Source organism: Amphiura filiformis, chromosome 19 (genome assembly GCF_039555335.1).
Source record: "Amphiura filiformis chromosome 19, Afil_fr2py, whole genome shotgun sequence".
In the NCBI taxonomy this organism is placed as follows: Eukaryota; Metazoa; Echinodermata; class Ophiuroidea; order Amphilepidida; family Amphiuridae; genus Amphiura; species Amphiura filiformis.
In genome coordinates, this window is record NC_092646.1 from 26,480,446 (window position 1) to 26,502,238 (window position 21,793).

Consider the following 21,793-nt stretch of genomic DNA (forward strand, 5'->3'; position numbering starts at 1 on the left):
AATAATAACGATGATAATAATTTTAGGAAATAAAAATGTTTTAATGAAATAGTGAATAAAAATGCTTCTAGTTTCTTCTTGGTATTGGTTGAAATTGTTTCCATGAGTCGGGGCCTGAACAATTAATTTACTACTCCCATAAATGTTGCAGTTCAAGTATAATACTCTATGAAATATTAATGTAGAAGTTTGGTGCATTCATCACCACATGTTGAGTTTTGATGTGTACGGAGAATTGAAAGTCTGCCAAATGTCGTCGAGGAAGAAAAGTTATTCTGCAACATTTAAGCTCAAAGTTATGAAAAAGAGCAACAAAATTTTTTTAGCATTCCCCGATTTTTTACGTTTACTATAAAGAGTGTACCCCGAGCCTGCGCTTTAATTCATGAATTGAATAGTAAAATTAGCAGGCACTCAACTTGGGCTAGCTACAACCCTGATTAGGTCTACTCGCAAAATTATTCCCGCTGCGCCGGTTCACGTTCACCAACATTTATTAATATCGTTTGCGGCTGGGTTTTGTGACTAGGGAGTATGTGATTTATGAGACGTCTCTGAATTATGATACTGTCAGGTGTCTCGGCACTGAAGAGTCTTTGATATCAGAGACGTCTTTGAATTAGCAGTGCCCCCGAACTGACATTGCGCTTGTAACGTGATGTGTTTCGTTATCCCCGATTGTTTACGAATGAGGGCTGTCATTTTTTTCTGTTCTGCACATAAAAAAATCTGAATTTTTGTCAGTTTTTGATTTCAAAACGCACGATTGTTTGTCAATACGCTCGCTAACGACTATCACGTTCTTTCAACACATAATAATTATATTCAAGTGCAAGTCTTAAAATTGACTTCTTTAGAAAGCAAAAATTACGGGAGATATTCATCATTTTCTACCCCGGTATCCAATGAGCTCCAATGATTTATCGTCTGAATATCAAATCGTGCAAAGCACATACACGTGTATTCATCCCGGGTGTTGATTTAGTTTCACTGCTGTACAATGTAATTATTTACCAGTCGATGTGTGCCGGAGACTTCCTTTAAACAGATGTGGGTCTCAAGTATTCAATTAAGGTGCTGCAGTTGCAGGATCATTGGTTGGATTAATGTCTGCTGTCTGTCCGTCTAGACAGGTGCGTCAGTCATCATCTATTGTTTAAAATGTATAAATACCATTGCAAGTATCATAGCTTATCATATCGTATATCATCTTGGCAACATATTACTGAGAACACTTTTAGCGCGGAATTTAGAAGCATTTTGTCACCTGCTCGGGATACTCGATCCCGCATACTTAAAATAAAATGAATTCTAGCAATAGAATTCTGCATCTTAATCTAGGCCTACTTATCATTCTTTGGCTCACCGCGTTCCGTTGTTATGCAGTTTCATCACCTCCGCTGAGCATACCGCCAACGTCAACATGGTCAATAGCTGTACCGTCAGAAGAGGTTGGGAGTCGGGACAACGATGTACAGCAGTTAACGCCGGATACGCAGGTAAGTTCCAACCATGGTAACTGACAAAATCAGTCAGCAAACCCGAAGCACGTGCAATTACATACCAACCTGGTCTCTCTAATACTAAAAAGTATTCAGTCTATAATCTCCTTCACTATCTATGGTCTATATCGCACTGAAGATTTCAAACCACCAACTAGAATTATATGGTTGTGCGCCCTTAATTTCACTTCTCAGAAAAAAACCATGCATTCCAAATTTAAAGGGGCATTTCGTGATCCACAGCCTCATCCCCCACTTTTCTCAAAAAATGTTGAGATTTTTATATCGCTGGAATACTCTGGCTACATAATGTTTATGTACAAAATATTTCTTGCAGATTAATTCGTTTAGCAAAGATATCGCGAAATTTGAATTTCGTTCTGGTGCACCAGAACGAAATTACAACGCATTGTCTATGCGGAGCAGTGTAATACACATAATCATGCATAACTCGCAAACGCAAAATCGGAATCAACTGAAATTTTGGGAATATGCTTTTTCATGGATATGTACTGAAAAATGTCATAAAAAGAGGATGCTAGGATCACGAAATACTCTTTTAAGCATTAAAATGAGCAGAAATTTGCATAATTTTAGCCAAATTTGGATTGGTCATGATTAGTAATATTAATTCTTGCAAGGGTACCACAGATGGGAGAGATCGAATTAATGATTTTAAGCAGCCTTTTCTTTACAGAAACACTGGCATGGTTTTGCCTGTAAAATAGGCATTTCTCGGACATCGTAGACTTCGAGGGCCAGTCGTAAAAAATAATGACGGTCAACCTATATTTTTCCTAGCCAGAGTGATCAGGCAAGGGCTGATTTCAACCATCATAGCTATCGCTTAAAACTGAGTCGCTCCTGTGAAGAAAAAATGACGTTTTCTTAAGGCAAATTTAGCACATATCCGGGACTCTGATTTGGTGGTGTGAGATCTGAATCACATTTGATATTCAGTTTATATTGCATTGAATATACGGCATAAATAGCGCCCTCTGATGGACTAGAGCAGTTCCTGCACATAACAAAGTGGGACCCCAATATAAGGGCCCAACAGGGCAAGAAAGCAAGCAAGAGTAACCTTAATGTAACATTGACTAGTAATAGACATTTTCTTAATTTGACTGATTCAACATTGCACACTAGGGCACTATATATGCCGTAGGGCCTATAGTCAGTGCGATATATACTGAATATCGAATGTGATTCGGTGCGATATAGACTGAATATTAGAGAGACCGGGTTGCAACATTCAGTGGCGTATCTAGAGCAGTCCGTGAGATGAGTGGGGGGGGGCAATTTGAGAATAATAATGAAGAAAATGTCAAATGATAAGCATCCATGTTGAAGCCTGCATATTTGAGTCTGCCTATACTGACTTTGGTGACAAACTGTGACGGACCAGTGCCATGCATATCGGTGGGCCCGCAGTAATTTTCACAGGATTTGGGCACTGGGCGTAGCAAGGGCATCAGGGGCCCATGGACAAGCAGCAGTACGGGCCCTTTTAACCAAGGCGGGATTTACCTTATGGGAACCTGGGCCAGTCCAAAATTCGGAGGTTCCGCGCTCACGTGCCGAGGAAGGCTTTACGTATAATATACGCGAAGCATGCTGTTATTGCGGTTAAAAGAATGATGCATAGGGCAATTTTGGGGGCCCTTGACCCGGTGCCCATCTGGCCCAATGGTAAATCCGGTCCTGCACTCCATAAATATCAGCCCTTATTTAATTTCACTTTTGTGCTCGGGGCCCCTGAACCCTCGGGGCCCATGGACTTACGCCCCTGCTATGAAACCGTTAAATAGAGCCCATTTGGCCCCTATACTGCTATATTATGGGCAAAAAAGTGCTTGGGTGTGTCGTTTTCAACAGTTTATAGGCCTACCAAATTCACCTTGCTATAAAAATTGAATTGCGTTATCTGTTGACCTAATACAACTTGTTTTATGGGAAAAAATTCTGAGGGAACAATTGATGTTTTGACAAAAACCAATCACAGATTCCAATTTGAAAATGTAGAAAATCAAATTGCCGAAATGGCTTATGCCCCTCCCCCATCAGGCCCAGTCCCCCCATATCATGGTCGGTGCCCCCCCACCCCATTGGATGGCTCACACTACGCCACTGCACCCACCCCAGTATACGGCATCACCAACAATCGACACCATATAGATGACATAGGCCTACGCCGCCTTTCATCTGATTAAAGCCAGGGATGACCAATTTCTTGTTTCACATCTACACACATTTTTCCTATATCAAAAATGGACCGTAAACGGGATAGCAACAGGTCGATCGTGGATTTTCCACCCGTTTGGGCTCCTTTGGAGATTCGACCAATATCAAAGTAAACTGTTGAGGAATGGTTGAGCGGCTTTTTAGGACATTTTCAGAGGCGTCTTGCCATTGGAAGTGATTAGCAACACCGAAATCACAACAGGGACGCCGACAGACACCGTCTGATACAGGTCTGAATTTATTATCAATGATAGGCCCGTTAATTATGAGAGGGGGAAATTTGGAAGGAAATAAAAATAAAAAGAGGAAGGATTGAAATAAGGGAGACAAGATGACGTCATCAGCCAAACATTTAATGTTAGCGGCAGTGCTGTCCCCGGAGTTGAACGGTGTCGAGTCAAATGGCATTGCTCTTTATATAATGGGCCTATATTTTAAAGACTAGGCCCTATGAGATTTGCTTTCATGAGCCTGAATTTTCAAAAACGGTTTACGCTCAGAACACTACCCTGGAGGCTGTTCCAGCACGTTCCAAACGGGGTTGTTTTGCTTTTAAAACTTGAACTCGTGGGGTGAGTTCAAAGAACCAAAAATGGTTATCGCTCAGAACATCAGTACTGAGCCCTCTCATGGGGTCGGGGTGGTGTCCCCGGCGTTGGGGTAGTGTTGCCACCGGCGCGCCCGTAGCCAGTGGGTGGAGAAGGGCCGGCAGTGGCGCCCGGGAGCATTTCATACTACTTTCGGTCTAAACGAGGTGAATTTGAGTATTATGCGTGAAAAGCTCGGGAAAAAGGTTGAAAATGGCATTTTGGCCAAAATGCCATTGTCTTTTGGAGCAAAAAGAATTTCAAAGTTAGTCAATTTTGGTTTAAAACCATCCCGAAGTATTTCTCTCATTCTAAGGATGCAAGTATTATTTTTTTCCTTTCAAGTTTCGCCCTCCCACGGCCACATTTCTTGGGCCTATAGTGTGTGATAGCTTGTGATATGGTAAATTCAGATATGTAGGCCTATCAGACGGTGTCTGTTGGCGTCCCTTTCGTTATTTCGGTGTTGCTAACTACTTCAAATGGCACGACGCTGCTGAAAATGTCCTAAAAAGCCACCAAACCTTTCCTTAACTGTTTGCTTTGATATGGTTGAATCGTCAAAGAAGCCCAAACGGGTGGAAAATCCACGATCGACCTGTTGCTATCCCGTTCACGATCCATTTTTGGTATAGGAAAAATGCGTGTGGATGTGAAATAAGAAATTGGGCATCCCTGGCTTTAACAAGATGATAGCCGGCGTATGTCATGTATCATCGGCGATGGTGTGTCGTGTGAGGAGTTGGGTGTGTGTTGTGACTGTGAGTGGCTGGGTGGGGTGGGTAGGATGGGTGGGGTGGGTAGCACGCGAGATCTAGGAGGGTTGTTGATTCTTGTTTTTAATCAACAAAGCACGGAATTACGCTACAAAGTAGGCCTGCACATAAAAACGCACAATGGGCCATTACAGAAATTAACGGCACCTACCCTAAAGAAGACATGGGATTCCCAAAAAGTTTGAGTTTTCCCATGTCTTCTTTAGGGGTAAAAAGCCGTCCTCAGCAATTGCGAGCACCAACATGCGAGGGGATATACACCCCCCACACACACACACTTTTTGAACATGAGAGTCCGTGATCATTATTTTTAGAATCCAATTAAATATTCATAGCTGATTGATCATTGATTATCGGTTATCGACTATCGATTAACACCATCTCAAACGCTGCTTACCAGCGTGCTAAGGTAAGAATGTAATGAAATCCGTAGGCAGTAGACATGATCATGATGATACTCTATGTACTACTGCTGGATCTTTCCTTTGTTTTTTCTTATTTCATTTTTCTTATGATTTACGAGGTCAGATCTGTCAAAAAGATTAAGTTTTCCCAATGTCTTCTTTAGGGGTAGGGCCAAAAATTTCTGGAAGCGCCCAATAGCCTCTTATCTTCAGAAGTAGCTAAATACGGGATCTTCTGAAGATACACACAGACACTCCAGCAAACACAAAAGTGTTCTTAACCTTCAATATTCAAAACGTGTTAATAACGTTAAAATATCGGGTTATATAGGCTTAAAGGTCATGAATACGTTTTTAAAACGTTATCGTAAAATGTTTTGGGAAAACTTTTTTGCAAAATATTTTGTTAAATAACATTATCTTAGAGTGTTTTGCATTACCTTGTTGATATTAAATAACATTATCTTAGAGTGTTTTGCATTACCTTTGATATAAGTCCGACATTTAAACTTTTTCTGTAAAACATTCTGTGTTTGCTGGGACGTTGCAACCGTTGCTATCTACTAAAGATAGCTTCACAACTGGCACCTTAATATCATGTCATGAAAATATAAACACTGACATGGAGTAACTTCCTGGACCACATGTCACAACCTATTTGATGAAAAGCAATTGTAACAGCAATGTGGACTTTCCTGTCCCAGGATTGCTTCACTGTGACACCCAACGAAACTCCGATGTTTTGATTTCTTCACGTGCCTCAAACTCTATGTTGCCGAAATTTCCAGGCTAAGATATGTGATACCTGTAGCAGTAATGAAGTAATCTGTGTGTAATTTTGGTTCATTTTGATGGACATTTTCAAAATATAGGGTAAGATGGGGTAAGTGGGACACCAAATTTACCAATTTACCTCGCTAATCTATGTCATTTTCTATCCCGTAATTGCAGATATTTCCAATCACGAGTCTGCTTCCGATAGATCGTGCAATATATTATCCAATTTTGGAGACATTAAGGAGGGCTGAAAACCCCGGAAAGAAGAGGCATTCGCAACATCAATATGGATTTGTGGGTGGTCATGGAAACTTGCAAAGAGATAAACGTAAGTTTGCTAGTGATAGTGATTTTAATGAGCCCGTTAAGGGGGTACTACACCCATGTGGTAAATTTGTGACTATTTTTGCATTTTTCTCAAAAAATAATTACTCACTGGTAAAAAAAAGTTATGTATATTATTGGGGCAAGCAATCCAATGACTACACTAAAATTTCAGTGACTCAAGACAAGCGGTTAAGTATTATATGATAGGAAACGAGGTACATCCTAGCGGTACCTTATTTCTGATCATAAATAACAAACCGCTTGTCTTGGGTCACTGACATTCCAGTGTAGTAATTGGATTCCTTGCCCCTATAATATACATAACTTTTGTTACCACTGTGTTATTAGGTTTCGAGAAAAATGCAAAAATAGACACAAATTTATCGAGGGGTGTAGTACCCCCTTAAATCGTTCACTTTAACAGTGAATAAGTCATGCAAAATGTATACCTATAGTATTAACTTTTCCAAGAAATAATGTGGGTTTTTTTTGGTATCTTAAAAGTAAGCTGAAGACTTAATAATAGTAGAACAAAAGTACACTTTATCCTGTCTTAAATTCAAATTTAAAATAGTATTAAAATTTTGATTTTAAATATGATGTAGGCCCCTATCGCCAAATATACAAGTACCAAATTTTGGTATACCAGAACGAAATTACAACTCGCAAACGCAAAATCGGAATCAACTGAAATTTTGGGAATAAGATTTTTTCGTGGATATCTACTGAAAACTGTCATAAAAAGAGGATGCTAGGATCACGAAATCCTCCTAAGTAAAACGTAGGAGCTTTTATAGGCTGTCTAATAAAGGAAGTGTAAACCAGCCTTGATAGACCGTGTGTAACGGTCAGTATTTAAATACTTAACATGCTGAATTTGTCTATATTATTGCAGGTACCGGTAGCGGTAGTTCAACCACAACGACACAAGCCACAACTACCGCAAGTAAGTTTTAAACTCAATTTGTAGGCCTAATTGTTCGAGAAGTACGGCCCAGTACGGTATAGAGGCGAGTGGAGTTATTGGCCTATAAGTTATACAGCTCTTTTGATATCGTTCAAACGGGGCGTAAAATAAGAATTAGGCCTACCCAGTAGCGTAGCCAGGGGGCATAGTGTCCCCCCTGACAAAAAATTAAAGAGAAAAGAGAAACAATAGAAGAGAAAATTGGGAAGGCAAAAGAAAAAGGGCAAAGGAGCCCGTTTGCCACCGAAATTCATCTCGATCATGGGCCAAAATAGTGTAAAATACATAAATTTTCCGCGCTACACGCACACATTTTCACAAAAAAAACACCGGTATATATGTATAATATCCTCCGATAATACCGGGTCAAAATTATGGAACCTTGAAATTTTTTTTCACTTTTTCCCCCGAAAATTTTACCCCCTCCCCAATCTGAACAAGTTCAGGTGAGACAAAATGGGGGATTGATTAACAATAGCTATTCTCTCTCTTTCTCTTTACAGGGTGCCAAGATCATAAGCTCATTCTGTGCGGTTAAGTTCATCATGTATAGCAACCGTGACCAGTGTGTACCATCAGAGAAGATGAGAATAGACGAACTACCATCTGAAATTTGTTTCCAAGTCTACATGCCACTCGAAAATAATAATAACGCCATTGCTAAAAATCACTTATTCAATTGAGCATGTCGAAGCAGCAAAAAAAAAAAAAGATTTTCATTGTCTAAATCAATATAGGCCTATATACATTGATGTTTTGCAAAAGTTCATTATACAAAATCATGTACTTCGAAAACTTGCTTGATTTATTGTTGAAAGTGTTGTTGTTTCAGCCCTCTTTACAACATAACTCAAGAACCACAGGACCTGCAAGAGTACATCTATGATATTTGAATTCTTCTACACACTCGCTATGAAATTATCAATGCAATTTTTGTCAAAGCTCACTACCATTCGCAAGATGCTAAGAACAACCCAAATCACAACAGTTTAGAATAATATAAAGGACTATTTAAGCTGATTTATTTTGGGATTCTAGCATGAGAAAAGGATGAGGCTGTGGATCACGAAATGCCCCTCTAAGGCTGCGTTCACATAGAAGTATACGGTATACGGTATTCGCTATACGAAATACGCTCATTCGATCAGGCTGAGTTCATATAGGCGTATACTATGTGAACTCAGCCTGATCGAATGAGCGTATTTCGTATAATGAATAGCGAGTAGGTCAGTTTACCAATTTTCTTCGTCTAATCAAATGCTTGTAACTTTACTTCTTGAGGTCACATTGCATTGAATAAGGTGTCATAATGTGCAGAATTAGATAGTGCATCTATTACAAAAAAATGAATTTACCCACACATGGTTTAGTTTTAAAATTAGGACGGTATACGCTGCACTAAAATCGAGCATGCACGATTCCCACTATACTATACTATACGCAGGTATACGGCCTTTTCGAATAGTGCCTATGTGACCCGGTACTATGAAATTACCTTGCCCGATTTAGGCTATACGCATGCACCTGCAAAACGTGCACCGTATACCCGAATAGTATACTTCTATGTGATCGTAGCCTTATGTGACCCGGTACTATGGAATTGCCTTGCTCGATTTGAGCTATACGCGTGCACCTGCAAAACGTGCACCGTATACCCGAATAGTATACTTCTATGTGAACGCAGCCTTATTGTCACGTTCACTAAATGGTGCCCAATGCCCATGCAGCACAGGCTATATCAAAATAATTGATACTCATCAATTTTGATATTTATTGAAAATTTGCCTCTTCCAAATGCAACATTGAATCTTCTTGAAATGTCCAGAATATATGACTTGTTAGGTATAGGCCTATACAATTAATCTACAAATTATTTCAATCTGATGTTGAATTTTAATGTGTCCGACTCATTATCAATAAAAACTGATGGGCAACAATCATTGTTTTTGATTTTAGGAAAGAAGGTGAAAGACCATAAGACCCTGCACCTTTCTTAGCTAAAATCATTTGGAAGATGTAATGATCACGCTTATAAATGTTGCCAATTAAAAGAGCCCAAGAAATGAAACTAAAAAAATCTATTGTATGAAGTATTGTATTGAACAATAAAGTGATGCTGCTATTGTATTGAAGTGAAATAATCTAAGAGGGTCTGGTGGTTCATCTCGATGTACTTTTCTCCCCGACCCAAGTACAGGGAATAAAAAACACCGAAAAACAAACAAACAAACCAATCATTGCATGACCTCACATTTCTCTTGACAATTTCTCAGTTGCTCGCCCTATTCCTTTGTAAAGAATTTTTTATTTATCAACTGGGTGTGCTGTGTTGCATTGACAACTTGTATCACTGGTGTCATATGAACACTGGCCTTCGTCAGGCATCTGACAGATGCTGAAGAAGTCCGGTGTTGCAGGACGCAACTATAAAGTTCCCTACTAGTGAGAATTTTATTTCCAGTTATTGATTTATTTGCAAATGTGTATTTATAAATTATGATGTATTCAAAATACTACAATTGTGAATTTAACTTATTTTTGCTTGCTTTAAACTTAAGCTTGATATCTGTATAGAAAAGAAACGTGAAAATGAAACTTATAATTTGTAAATATAATAAATCTGAATGACTGCGCATTAATTTTTAATTATACAAGATGCAATTTTTGATTTGAATACTGTATTTCAGCAGGTGCAAACTTGATTTTTACCATTTTAGTTTGAACTAAACTCTGGTGAATATAGCCATGTCGTGATATTCTAAGAATTATAACACTGACCATTGGACTTCGGCCAGATTAGAAGACAAATTTCTCCTTAATAAATACTTGCCCCATATATTGATTGATAAATCAAGGAAATACCCTTAAACCAAATATTTTATCAGCAAAATATGAAGAAAATTGCATGGTTATGTCCATTTTTGAGATAACACTCAATTTGCACAGAATTTCTTTTGTCCACGCCACATAGAAGATTTATATCTCTTGACATGATAATGCAGTGTCTACCTTAATCATTGTAGGGGTTGGCAAAGATGTTTGAGGACTGATGCAGTTTGGGATTGATGGATCACTGAATGTTCCTTTAACCCTTATTATGGTATTCATGGGTAAATTCCCAAGAAAAAAACAAGTTTTTCCATGAATCTGATCCTCCTTAATAGGATGTGTAAAAGCCATGCTGGGACCAGCAATAGGAATCTGTTAGTAGTTTTGTACTTCTGTATTAACCCAAATCAAGTGAACAAGTTTGTCACAAAGTTTGTTCACATTCGTTTATGATTCTGGATTTACCCGTTAGGCTAATGAAAGTCGATTCCTTGTTTCACGTTACCCTACTCCGCTCAAAACCAATTGCTGGCCAAATATTTCATTATTTTGAATAAAAAGTTGATTTCTAACAAACTTTAACATACAAATAAATAATTGTGGTTTAAGTATATCATAAATCTCTTGCTGTTGATTTTCAGGGATTTTCTTTGCAGTAGGAGCATGGTATATGGTTAATAATGAATTAATAATGAATACCTACTCAATTCTCTGTCCCGCACTTTTTGATCTGCTCTGATCTCATCCCGTAAAAAATATTGTGAAACTTTTGATACAGTTGTACAATCACCTTCACATGGTTGTAAAATACAAACTACAAACTGTGATTTATCACATGTATACATGGGTAGTTATTGGTTTACACATATAACAGATGCAATAATAAAATGGTATGAAATAATGAATAATGAAAAATGAAATGGTCACCTACACAGTCATGAAAAATTGTGTAACGGGAAACAAGGAACTGACTTTCATTTGCCTTATCTTGTCAAATTCATTCCGTGTTCAAACAAATATTTATCAGACTGTTTATGATGCAAGATAACACCTACAATTTTTTATTGCAAGTTCATTATCCAACCAGATACCCACAAAATATGATACTGTATATAAAAGAGCTTTGTTGCAAAATCAATTACATCAACTTGCGCAATTTTGATAAAACATCAAAAATAAGTACTGATACATGGGAATTTGCAACAAAAGCAGTTTTTGGCCGGATGCTTGGGTAGGATGAGCATCCCGCCAAAAACTGCTTTTGTTGAAAACCCCCATATATCAGTGATTTTTTTGATGATATTTTGATGTGTTCTCAAAATTGCTCAAGTGGATGTATTTTGCAAAAAAGCTCTTCATATGCTGTTATATTCATGTGCAGAATTTTTCACGATTTGGGGATTTTTGGAAATTGTCCAAGTTGTTTACAAAAACTTTATTTCACTGTGTTGTTATTTTCGCGCCTGAACACCCTCTCGCAAAATTCATGAAAATAAAACCCTCACAGACATAACAGTGTATACAAAATAATTTAGAAAATATTAGGCAAACATGTCACTTGTTGATGTCACTTGTTCGTCAAGTAATTTTTTAAGCTACTTACATGAGCTTTGTTTCAATAAAATTGGTCGTCTACAAGTGAAGATATGGCCGATTGTGAAAAGTAGTCTGGTCGGTGCTCTTAAGATGGGTAATTTTAAACAACTTGAGAATATAAAGTGGTATTCTAATCTATAAATTTGAAATAAATATATTTACTAATAATAAGTTTTTCTGTTATCCAAGATGTTACTGATTCCACTGCATTATAACATTGTTGCCATGATCTCTAAAAAACCCATTTCTTTCTAAAAAGCGAATTTGTTTAATTTTTATTGTTACAGTCTGTACACACCCTACCTATACATTTGACAGTGCACAATTTGGACTCCAGGGAATACTACAGGCATCATCTGTGAATATGGACTCTCAAAATTTTCATGACGAACTTAATGAAAAATGCAGAATTATTTGGGTGAAAAACAACAGTTTTCGCAGATGCCCACTGAAAATTGACCTTGTAATTCCCCTATAAAAATGCATAATCTGATGTAAAAAATACACATTTTCTTCTGGTATGCAACGTGTCTGATCTCATACTACAAGCTTGCTGTGATGTACTACAAATTCCTTCCAATGAAAAATAACCAATGAAAACAAAACTTTCATATTCTACACATTTTATTTGTGTCATCATTTTACATATTCCATATTCTACCAATTCACTAAGCTATTTTCTGATACAAAACTACACTCTACGACCACTTATAAATATACCTTCCATTTTGTGGTATGCACAATATAAAATAATCCATCCTTTGTTGGATGTTCCTTCACATGGTTAGTTCGACACATTCTAGTCCTCCTTATTCCAAAACTCTTTTCAAACCAGACCAAAAACCTTCTGATAATATACTGCGCCAATATAGTATCCTTACACTAAATAATCACAATTTCAAAACTAAACAATATTGGGGTAAATTTGTTTTTGTAATAGATACACTATCTAATCCTGCACATTATGACACCCCATTGAATCCAATGTGACCTCAAGAAGTAAAGTTACAAGCAATTGAATAGACGAAGGTCCAGTTTTAAAAGTGACAAACAGGTCTATACAAGGCGCAAAAAGATTCCAACAAGCCTAAAAGAGACAACAGTTTCTTCAATGAAGCGTTATTTAAAGCAGTTTTTATTTCAGTTTTTACTCCTCTGTACTTTTCATAACTTCCACTTTAGTTGTCAGTTCTTTTGTTTCAGTTTTCTTTTGTTCCTTTTGTTTTAAATTAAAGGCAAACGCATAAATCAGCCATTCACCACTCTCAAACCAGATGTCTAGTCTGTGGAGTTTTGAATAGGCAAGTTTGTGACTTTTAAAACGGGACCTTCGTCTAATCAAATGCTTGTAACTTTGCTTCTTGAAGTCACATTGGACTCAATGTGGTGTCATAATGTGCAGGATTAGATAGTGCATCTATTAAAAAAACAAATTTACCCCAATATTTTCCAGTTTTGAAATTGTGATTATTTTTCCAAGTGTAAGGATACTTTATTGGCGCAGTATATAATATATTGTTTGCTGTGTATACCATGTTTCCTGTCTTGATTTGCATAAAGCTATTATGTATTGGGCAATTCCATTTAAAATCCACACTACCCCTGTGGAAGATTTTGGAAATATCTTCCACACAGAGAGTATGAATTTCAAATAGAATGAACACATAAGGCAACTCCATTGAATTTCATACATCCTCTGAGAAAGATGCAATCTGAATCTTCTACAGAGGGAGAATAAGTTTCAAATGGAGCTGCTAATTTGTTAATTCCATTTGAAATTCATACAACCCCTATGGAAGATATTTCCAAAATCTTCCACAGGGGTGGTGTGGATTTAAATGGAATAGCCCAATTAACTTCTTATATCACTTCTTATGTTGTCTCCTACACCACCAGTTTGATTCTGCTCACAAACCACACAAACCATTTCTTATTTGCTGTAAGATTTCCACCAAGGACATCCGGGGACTATTCAAGTGTCTCAAGTTCGATACTGAAAACAGGCACCTATTGTATGTAATCACTCGGACTCCATGTAACTATGGTCAGAACTCATGAATATTAAGTATCCGATTAACATATTGAAAGCTGTGTTTTAGGTTGTCCTTGATGATGTTGTGTGAAAGTTTTCCGCCAATCAAAAAGGGCATGTGATTTTATCCATTGGCAAACACTTTGTGTGGAGTGTGCAGATTCAAACCAGCAGTGGAGGAGACTACTTATGATATTACTTTGTCTGAGAAACATACATATTATCAAGGATAAGTTTTGTGTGTGCAGTGCTATGCAGACAGAGTGCTTTTCTAATGGTTCTCAATGTTACGTATAGTGAGATGCCTGCTAGACAATGAAGATAGGACACCAGGAACCATCTAAATACCACTCTGCATAGCGTTGCACACACAATACTATAGTACATAATACAAGCACCATGCAAGCACTATTGTGCATATCATGAGCATTATACAACATCTTTCTACTACTGAACCATCAAATTAGAGAGATTGCGATTTCAAACGCCATGATCATACGCCACTGGATCTATTCAAAATCACTCTCATGTGACAGGATTTTGAATAGATGCACGGGCGTTTGAAACGTACGTTTGAAAATCACAAGCTCTCTAATATCTACTTAAGTTGTTGGCATTAGTAGTTTCCCAAACAAAGAACACAAAGTATGATTTCAAACACCGGTACCTCTTTAGCTCTTGGACGACTTGCATAACATGGTTTTACCATATTTTTCTATACAAAATATCAATTATTCCAATCTGGTCAATAAATTTACTTCATATGAGATATCTCTTCTGTTCTTTCTTCCCTTTTGGTAAACTTGCAATTATACAGTTCCAATTATCTTCTCATACTTGAATGCAATTCTAATACACTGGTAGTATGGTAAATATATCCCTAATTTATTTATGGGAATCCTTGCAATTTATATTTAGATCTCATTTCTCCTTTCTTTAGATATCACAATTCAATGTTTCATAAATCTTCGTCTTTAATGACTGTTTTAAATAATTCTGAGAATTGCATTTCTTTCTACAGCTTAGTGCAAGTGCCACAATGCTATGCATTTTGCAACAAGTGCCAACAATCAAAGTTTATTCCTTTGTTGCAGAGACATATACTCCTTAATTAACATAAACCAGAACAAACAAAAATAACAAAGAAACATAACTTCTGAAAAGCACATAAGTTGATGTACTTAATACACACATTCATCTGATATCATTATGAGCATAGCTTTTCTTAAATTATTTATCTGGCTTTTGCTTATACAATACTTCCAACAACACACACACTCTAAGCAATTTGCCTTAGGATATTTGATAACACATGAAATATTTATAATACATTCATTTTTACAAAATAAGACCACATACTTAAGTTTATTAACCCACAACAGACACATAACTTATCTACCAAGATGTTTGATATAAAACTAACAGAAAATGACAAACTTAACTCTCGACTTTCAGAAAAAACATTTAGCAGTTCAAATGAAAAATGATACTTCTCTTCAACAAAACCATTGCCCTCTTTAAATTGGATGCTGGGCACTAGTCATGAGATCAAAAATAGTCTTTGGTTACTGTTTTTTGTGAATAAACCTCCAACTTTTTAAAATCTTTAATTCCTTATTTTCATATTTGTATGAACGATGCAAAATGTTGTGAAGCCACTGTAAATCTCTTACACGAATGAGGTTCTATCTATCGTTTCTTTCCAGGTGCAGGTGAGGCTACACGAGATGAGGCTCGGGAAGAGTCTGCTGTCTCGTTGCTGTCGCTATCTGATGAATCCTGTTTAGCAATTGATAAAAAGAAAGCAATAAAGGTTACACATGGCATAATGTAACTTTTTTATCACTTATTAGTAGTGATCGGTTGTAATACTGCAGCAATCAAGCCGAGTCTTAACTTGTTCTCCAGTCAACGTCAACAAAACACTAACTGTACTTGAAATCATAACTCCATTTTCCCTGCATTCTGTTTTATTTGCAGTTGCTGTGTGCATTATAGGGCTTGAACTCAACAAACTTTCAAAATTAAGATTATTTCTAAGGAAGAGCATGCTGATCAATCATGACAGCGTGACTAGTTGGCCTTATGCAGATACTGTAGATTTTGTGCAATCACAAACGTGTCATGCATGTACATCTAGCTTGGGCCAACTCCCTTCACCCCTTTTAATAAGTTGTGATGAGCAGCAAGTTGATCATTTTAAAATGGATTTTGAAATTAAGAAAACATTAGCCATAAGAGTAGTAGTAACATTAGCCATGCATACATTATTCTTGCTGGTAGGTGGACTTGAAACGGGGTCTATGCCAAAACCACGAGAAACAGGTCACAACTGACATACCAAATATTTCAAGATAAAATCGCTAAAAACTGTTGGATTGAGAGATTCTTTACAGTTTTTGTCAGAGAAGAATGGCACTTGTTTACATTTTGAGAGCGTGCAGAGCGTAAACACGGAAGTGGGATTCTGATTGGCTGAATCAATCATCTGACAATCATAGCAACAGACCGATAATCTAATTGGCCAATTGTGCGTCGAATTGTCGGTCGGCGCCCTTGAAGTGAACACAGAGTTCGCGTATGTCGCTCATTAACAGGGCGCTCACGTCAATCTGAGCAAAGGACTGCCATTCTTCTCCAAAACTCAGTGTAGATAGATACCAACAATTAAAGTTATCAGAGGCAATAACTAAATTTTGACAAAATAGTTGGTTGTGCCCGTTTTGTCATGGTAGGGCAGTAAGTGGTTGTAATTAATTGCAGTACACAATTCGAGCTGAGTCAAAAAGACCCAAACAGCAACATTTGTGTGTGAATACACAACAATTACAAGAATCTTGCTGAAGATTTTTTAACAAGGGTGCTTGTACGCAGGCAAAAACATTCATTCATAGGAAGTTAAGATGTTTAGTAAATGTTTTAAATATGAAAGAAAATTCGTTCCCAGAGTTGAAATGTTAAAAAAGTATGAAAATAAATATTTTGAATGCAAAGATGAACGTAAAATAAATGTACTTTGATATAAATGTAATGCAAAAAATCCCAAGTTAGTGAGTGTAATTTTAGCAAGTGTGGCAGCATAAACAAATAATAAAAAGCAGAAAAAGTGACATTATGTATACCCAGTATACCATAATGTATTTGACATGACAAAATTCCATTTTAAATTCCTAACAGTATCCATGATAACCTTGTACAAAGATTAAAGTTGGAATAGCCTGGGCAGATTACTTCTAATTCCCATTGTAGGAAATGCTAATAATACTTTTCCACAACATGTGTGTCTGAACAAAATTTGCTGTTCTTTTCAACACCTTAGCATAATATGTCTTGGAGGAAACATTCCATGCTCAAATTTGACACCACAATCTACATCTACTCAATCACACATCTCATTCCGAACAAAACAATTTGTTTTGCTTTTCACTCACAGAATCGCTTTGTTTCTTTTTCTCCTCGTCATCAGAGTTGTCGTCATCATCACTGACTACTGCTTTGCGTTGGGGGCGCCCTTTCTTGATCGGCTTCTTGGCCTCCTTGGCTTCCTTGCCTTTACCTGCTCCTTGTTCATCTTTTTTGATCTTGATTTTGACTTTCACTGAGGATGAGGGAGCTGGTTTGGGGAAGGAGGGAAACATTTCATGGCTCACATTAATATCAAAATAATCACAAATGCACACATTATGTTCAGGGACTTTGTGGGAGTGTGGTCGAGAAATTTTCTAGTCTAATTCTAATCTAAAAGAAAATCGAATTACTAATCAGCAAGTAATTTTTCGCTATTGAAAATTAGAAATAAAGTGTCAAATTCAAAAATCCAAAATTTTTACATAAATCTAGCAAAAAATAAATTTCAACCATCATCAGCAGGTTCACTTTTATTTGTCATCTTGCACAACCTGAATTCATTTTGAACTATAATGGATGGCACTGTAATATGATAAATGTTTATGTGCAAACGAAAATGAAACATGCAGCAGAAGTTAAATAGTAATGATACAAATATCGCATGTACCACCAAAAAAAAAATATGTTGAAGCAAGCAAGAGGAAGTAGGTGTTAGTGAACAAGAAATGAGTGCTAAGCTCCCTTAAACACACACCAGAGGTTTATCCAGATAATATGTACCGTATTCGTTCCATTAACCGCCCAGGGCGCATAACAAATTCATTTTGGGTGGCCGCTTGTTTTTTACATTGTTTAAGCCAACAATGCGTAAAAAAGCACAAAATATTCATCCATCGTCATCAGTGTGTCATATGTTTCAGACCATGATTCAGATTTGCATGGGCAAATGAACAAATATCACAGTTTGCTTGTTGTGAAGTCACTGGGTGGGTGCTTATAGGGGCATGGGTGGTTAATGGAATGAATACGGTCTATCATATAGCACAAATGATGGAGGAGAAACCCACTGATTATCAAAACCACAAACCTAGGATCTTCCGTTTATGAGCCTCCAGTTACGATTAGACAGACAGAACAGATGACAACATGTTGATCATTTATGTGTGATCAAAAGCTTTTATTATATGTTGATTTTTTTAGGTCACCCAGAGTTTCAAGCTTATTTCATCTTGATAAATGTGATTCTTTTAAGCATATTAAATGGAAATGCGGTTAATTGCCTGAAATTTGTTGGTATCAGTGAAAAAAACAGCTGGATCTAGCATATTGATGAATGACGCATTTAGTACATGGATACCCCATTAATCCCAGAGTGAGGAATACCAGGCAAATGCCACAAAGACAATTTTGACAAATTGAAAAACTTTTTTTCTGAGCATGTCCAATTTGCATGATCCCTGAATAAAATACTTCATGTTAGAGAGTGAGTCAGAATAATTTAAGTTTTTGCACTCTGTGCATTTACTTACACTCTGTATCAGAGCTTCCATCCTTGGAATCATCATCGCTGCTAGAAGATGACGAGGAGGAATCTTCTTCTTCAAGTTCATCAGGCAGCTTGCCTGTCTGCTCCAGGCATTCTCGTGAGTTAGTGAACACAGACTGCAATACAATGGAGTCTTCATAGATCTGTTTGGAGGAAATAATAAAAGAAAATGTCAAATGTGGTGGTGAACTGTAAAAGCACTTTGGTTATGTTTAACATCCTGGTGAGGAACACATAATGCTGTAATTAAAAAACAAAGAAGCTTGGGAAGACTATCAGAAGAATAAAAAAAATCAAAGGAACAAAATATTTAGTACCCCAGTCAGCCTTGAATATATGTTGAACTGGTGCACTCCCTTGTCTCCAAATCTAAGTTGCGTTTAATTTTAAAACAATCATTTTTTAGAAAGATGTTGTCACATCTTTCTAATTCACTCCCACCCTCAATAATGAAAATATCAAATCCTACCTTTTAAACATTTTCCAAACTTTCTGTTCTGACTAAACAACAAGTGAACAACATTTTCAGAAATCGTATCCAGTTACCATTTTGACGAAATATGGATTTCTTTCAAGAATTGCAGAAAGGCAGCTGGGCCATTCCAGTTAGAAATCCATACACCCCCTATGGAAGACACAACCTTAATCTCCCACACAGGGAGTGTGAATTTCAAATGTGTCTACCTGAACGAGTGATTCCATTTGAAGTCTACACCCCCTGTGTGGAAGATTAAGGTCATGTCTTCCATACAAGGTGTATGGATTTCAGTTGGAATAGCACAACCCACTTACCTGTGAACCCTCCAAGTTGTACGTCTGTGCATTGGAGAACATCACCATGACGTCGTACTCCAGATCGTCCAAAGAGCGATACCTGTGCTGCTTCACCCGGTCTCTAAGCTTCTTGAAGTCCATGGGTTTTCGGATCAACTCATAATAATCAGGTAATTCTTTCCTTGGGGGAAGGGTTAAGAATGGATGGGCAAGTGGTCTGCCAGTGCTGAAAATTGACACGGAAAAATGACGAGATATGAATGTTTTGTTTTTTTGACATTCTTGACATTTGATACAATTAATATCATTATTTCTGTCTTACATTTTCCAAACCAAATACATATGATTTCAACAAACACAACATATGGAGTTGGATTTTCATTTTTACGTTACATGGTACATGACTACATGTTATTATACATCACGTCATAAAAAGCTATGAAACATCAACATCTCATTTTGTTAAAAAAGCATCATATGATCCTGGTGTGACCCAGTTCTATTTACATAATAATCAGCCGTTCTTTTGTGCAAGCGACTGTAGGTGAACAGGATCCAGGTTGCAAAACTTGAAATCAATTCTTTGTGTATTTTATTAAGCAGTGCTGGGGATTATAATTATACTTACTTGTCTTTGTATGAGGCCATAGTATCAATCAACATTGTCATGTGTTTGGTTAGCTTGGGTGGGTTGGGTGCCGGCTTAGCTGCTGGTGGACGACCTCGTTTCTTCTTGGGTTTAGGCTTTGGTTCATCCTCCTCCTCCTCCTCCTCATCGTCATCATCATCGTCAATGTGTTTCCTCTTTGTGCGAGTCTTGCGGAGTTTCTTCAGCTCTTCCACTTCTTCGATGTTACCGTCCTCCAAAGCCTGAATAGAAAACAATTGATTTGCAAGTCAGAGTAATTTTCACGGTGGTTTTATTTTCGCGAATTTTGCGGATTAATATGTGCCCGCGAAAATAATAACCCGCGAATATGTTAAAATGAAGAAATTTCTTAAGTATTTTATTATATAAGCTGCCAACGACCACGAATTTAACAACTCACGAAATTGTTAGTGATACTTGAAACTGCGAAAATATCTGTACGCGAAAATATTGGCGTATACAGTATTCCTGGTGCAGGTGTCATTACTACACCCTTTATCAGAGCACATTCACCTTCACTCAGAGCACCTTCACACTTTATTTGCCGAAGAAGTGTATGTACTACGTAAGTACCATGGGTCACAACTGCTTACTGAATCATCATGTCATGAAATACCGTCGCCTCATTTAGTGAACAAGCTGCAAAGCATTGAGTGACCCTGGCATGATCTGGTTCTTCTCAAGCAATAAACAAGGCGTGTTTGTCAGCAAGTGCCGAGCGACCTTGCTGAGAATGGTACAACATTCACTGAGTCAGGCTTGTAATGTGAAGAAACACTCTTACCATACTGTAAAACTGATTCATTCTGTGTGCTATGATATAGCATTACATATTTTGCAAGAAGCCCAGATTCACATACCCTTAAATTATCAATTTTGTGTATCAACAAAGAACATAAAATAACTAGATTTCTGAAACCCACCAAATGCAAAAAAAATGGTTAATCACCAGATGAAGTACTTGCCAATTAAGTTTAATGGTAAGCTGTATTGTTTAGAGGTTAATAACTGCGCATCGGGTATGTGGAGGGCAGTGTGAAAAATCTAAACATTTTGCCTTTGGAACCGAGGAATAACCCGAGGGGCGCAGCCCCCCGGGATATTCCGAGGTCCAAAGCAAAATGTTTAGATTTTTCACAATGCCCAACATATTACCGATGCAAAGTTATTAACCTCATTCATAACCGTCACTTTAATCTCTTCACCTTACAAAATAACACAAAATTTTGCTCCAAAATTTATAAAAATAGATGATTTTTACATCTTCCCTTTCCAAAAATCGATCAGGCTAAAACAGGACGACCAATAACAAAAGTGCGTATCACAATCAGTTTGTTGGACGCACAACACGCAAACGCCGGTCAATTGTGTGCGACATTGAAACAATTACGCATTTTGCGGTCAATTGTGAGATATTAATGACCTCGATTTGCGT

The 21,793-nt window shown here is 37.3% G+C and overlaps 1 protein-coding gene across 1 annotated transcript in view; it reads right to left on the minus strand.

Moving 5' to 3' along the window:
• Positions 1-12,615: 12,615 nt before the first annotated feature.
• The window catches only part of LOC140141115 (probable global transcription activator SNF2L2), a 39,902-nt gene continuing 30,724 nt past the window's right edge, over positions 12,616-21,793 (minus strand). Inside the window, 5 exon segments of the mRNA XM_072162900.1 lie at positions 12,616-15,820; positions 17,473-17,654; positions 18,919-19,078; positions 19,728-19,935; positions 20,338-20,579. Of these exon segments, the coding sequence (XP_072019001.1) occupies positions 15,731-15,820; positions 17,473-17,654; positions 18,919-19,078; positions 19,728-19,935; positions 20,338-20,579 (882 nt within the window). The 3' untranslated portion in view covers positions 12,616-15,730.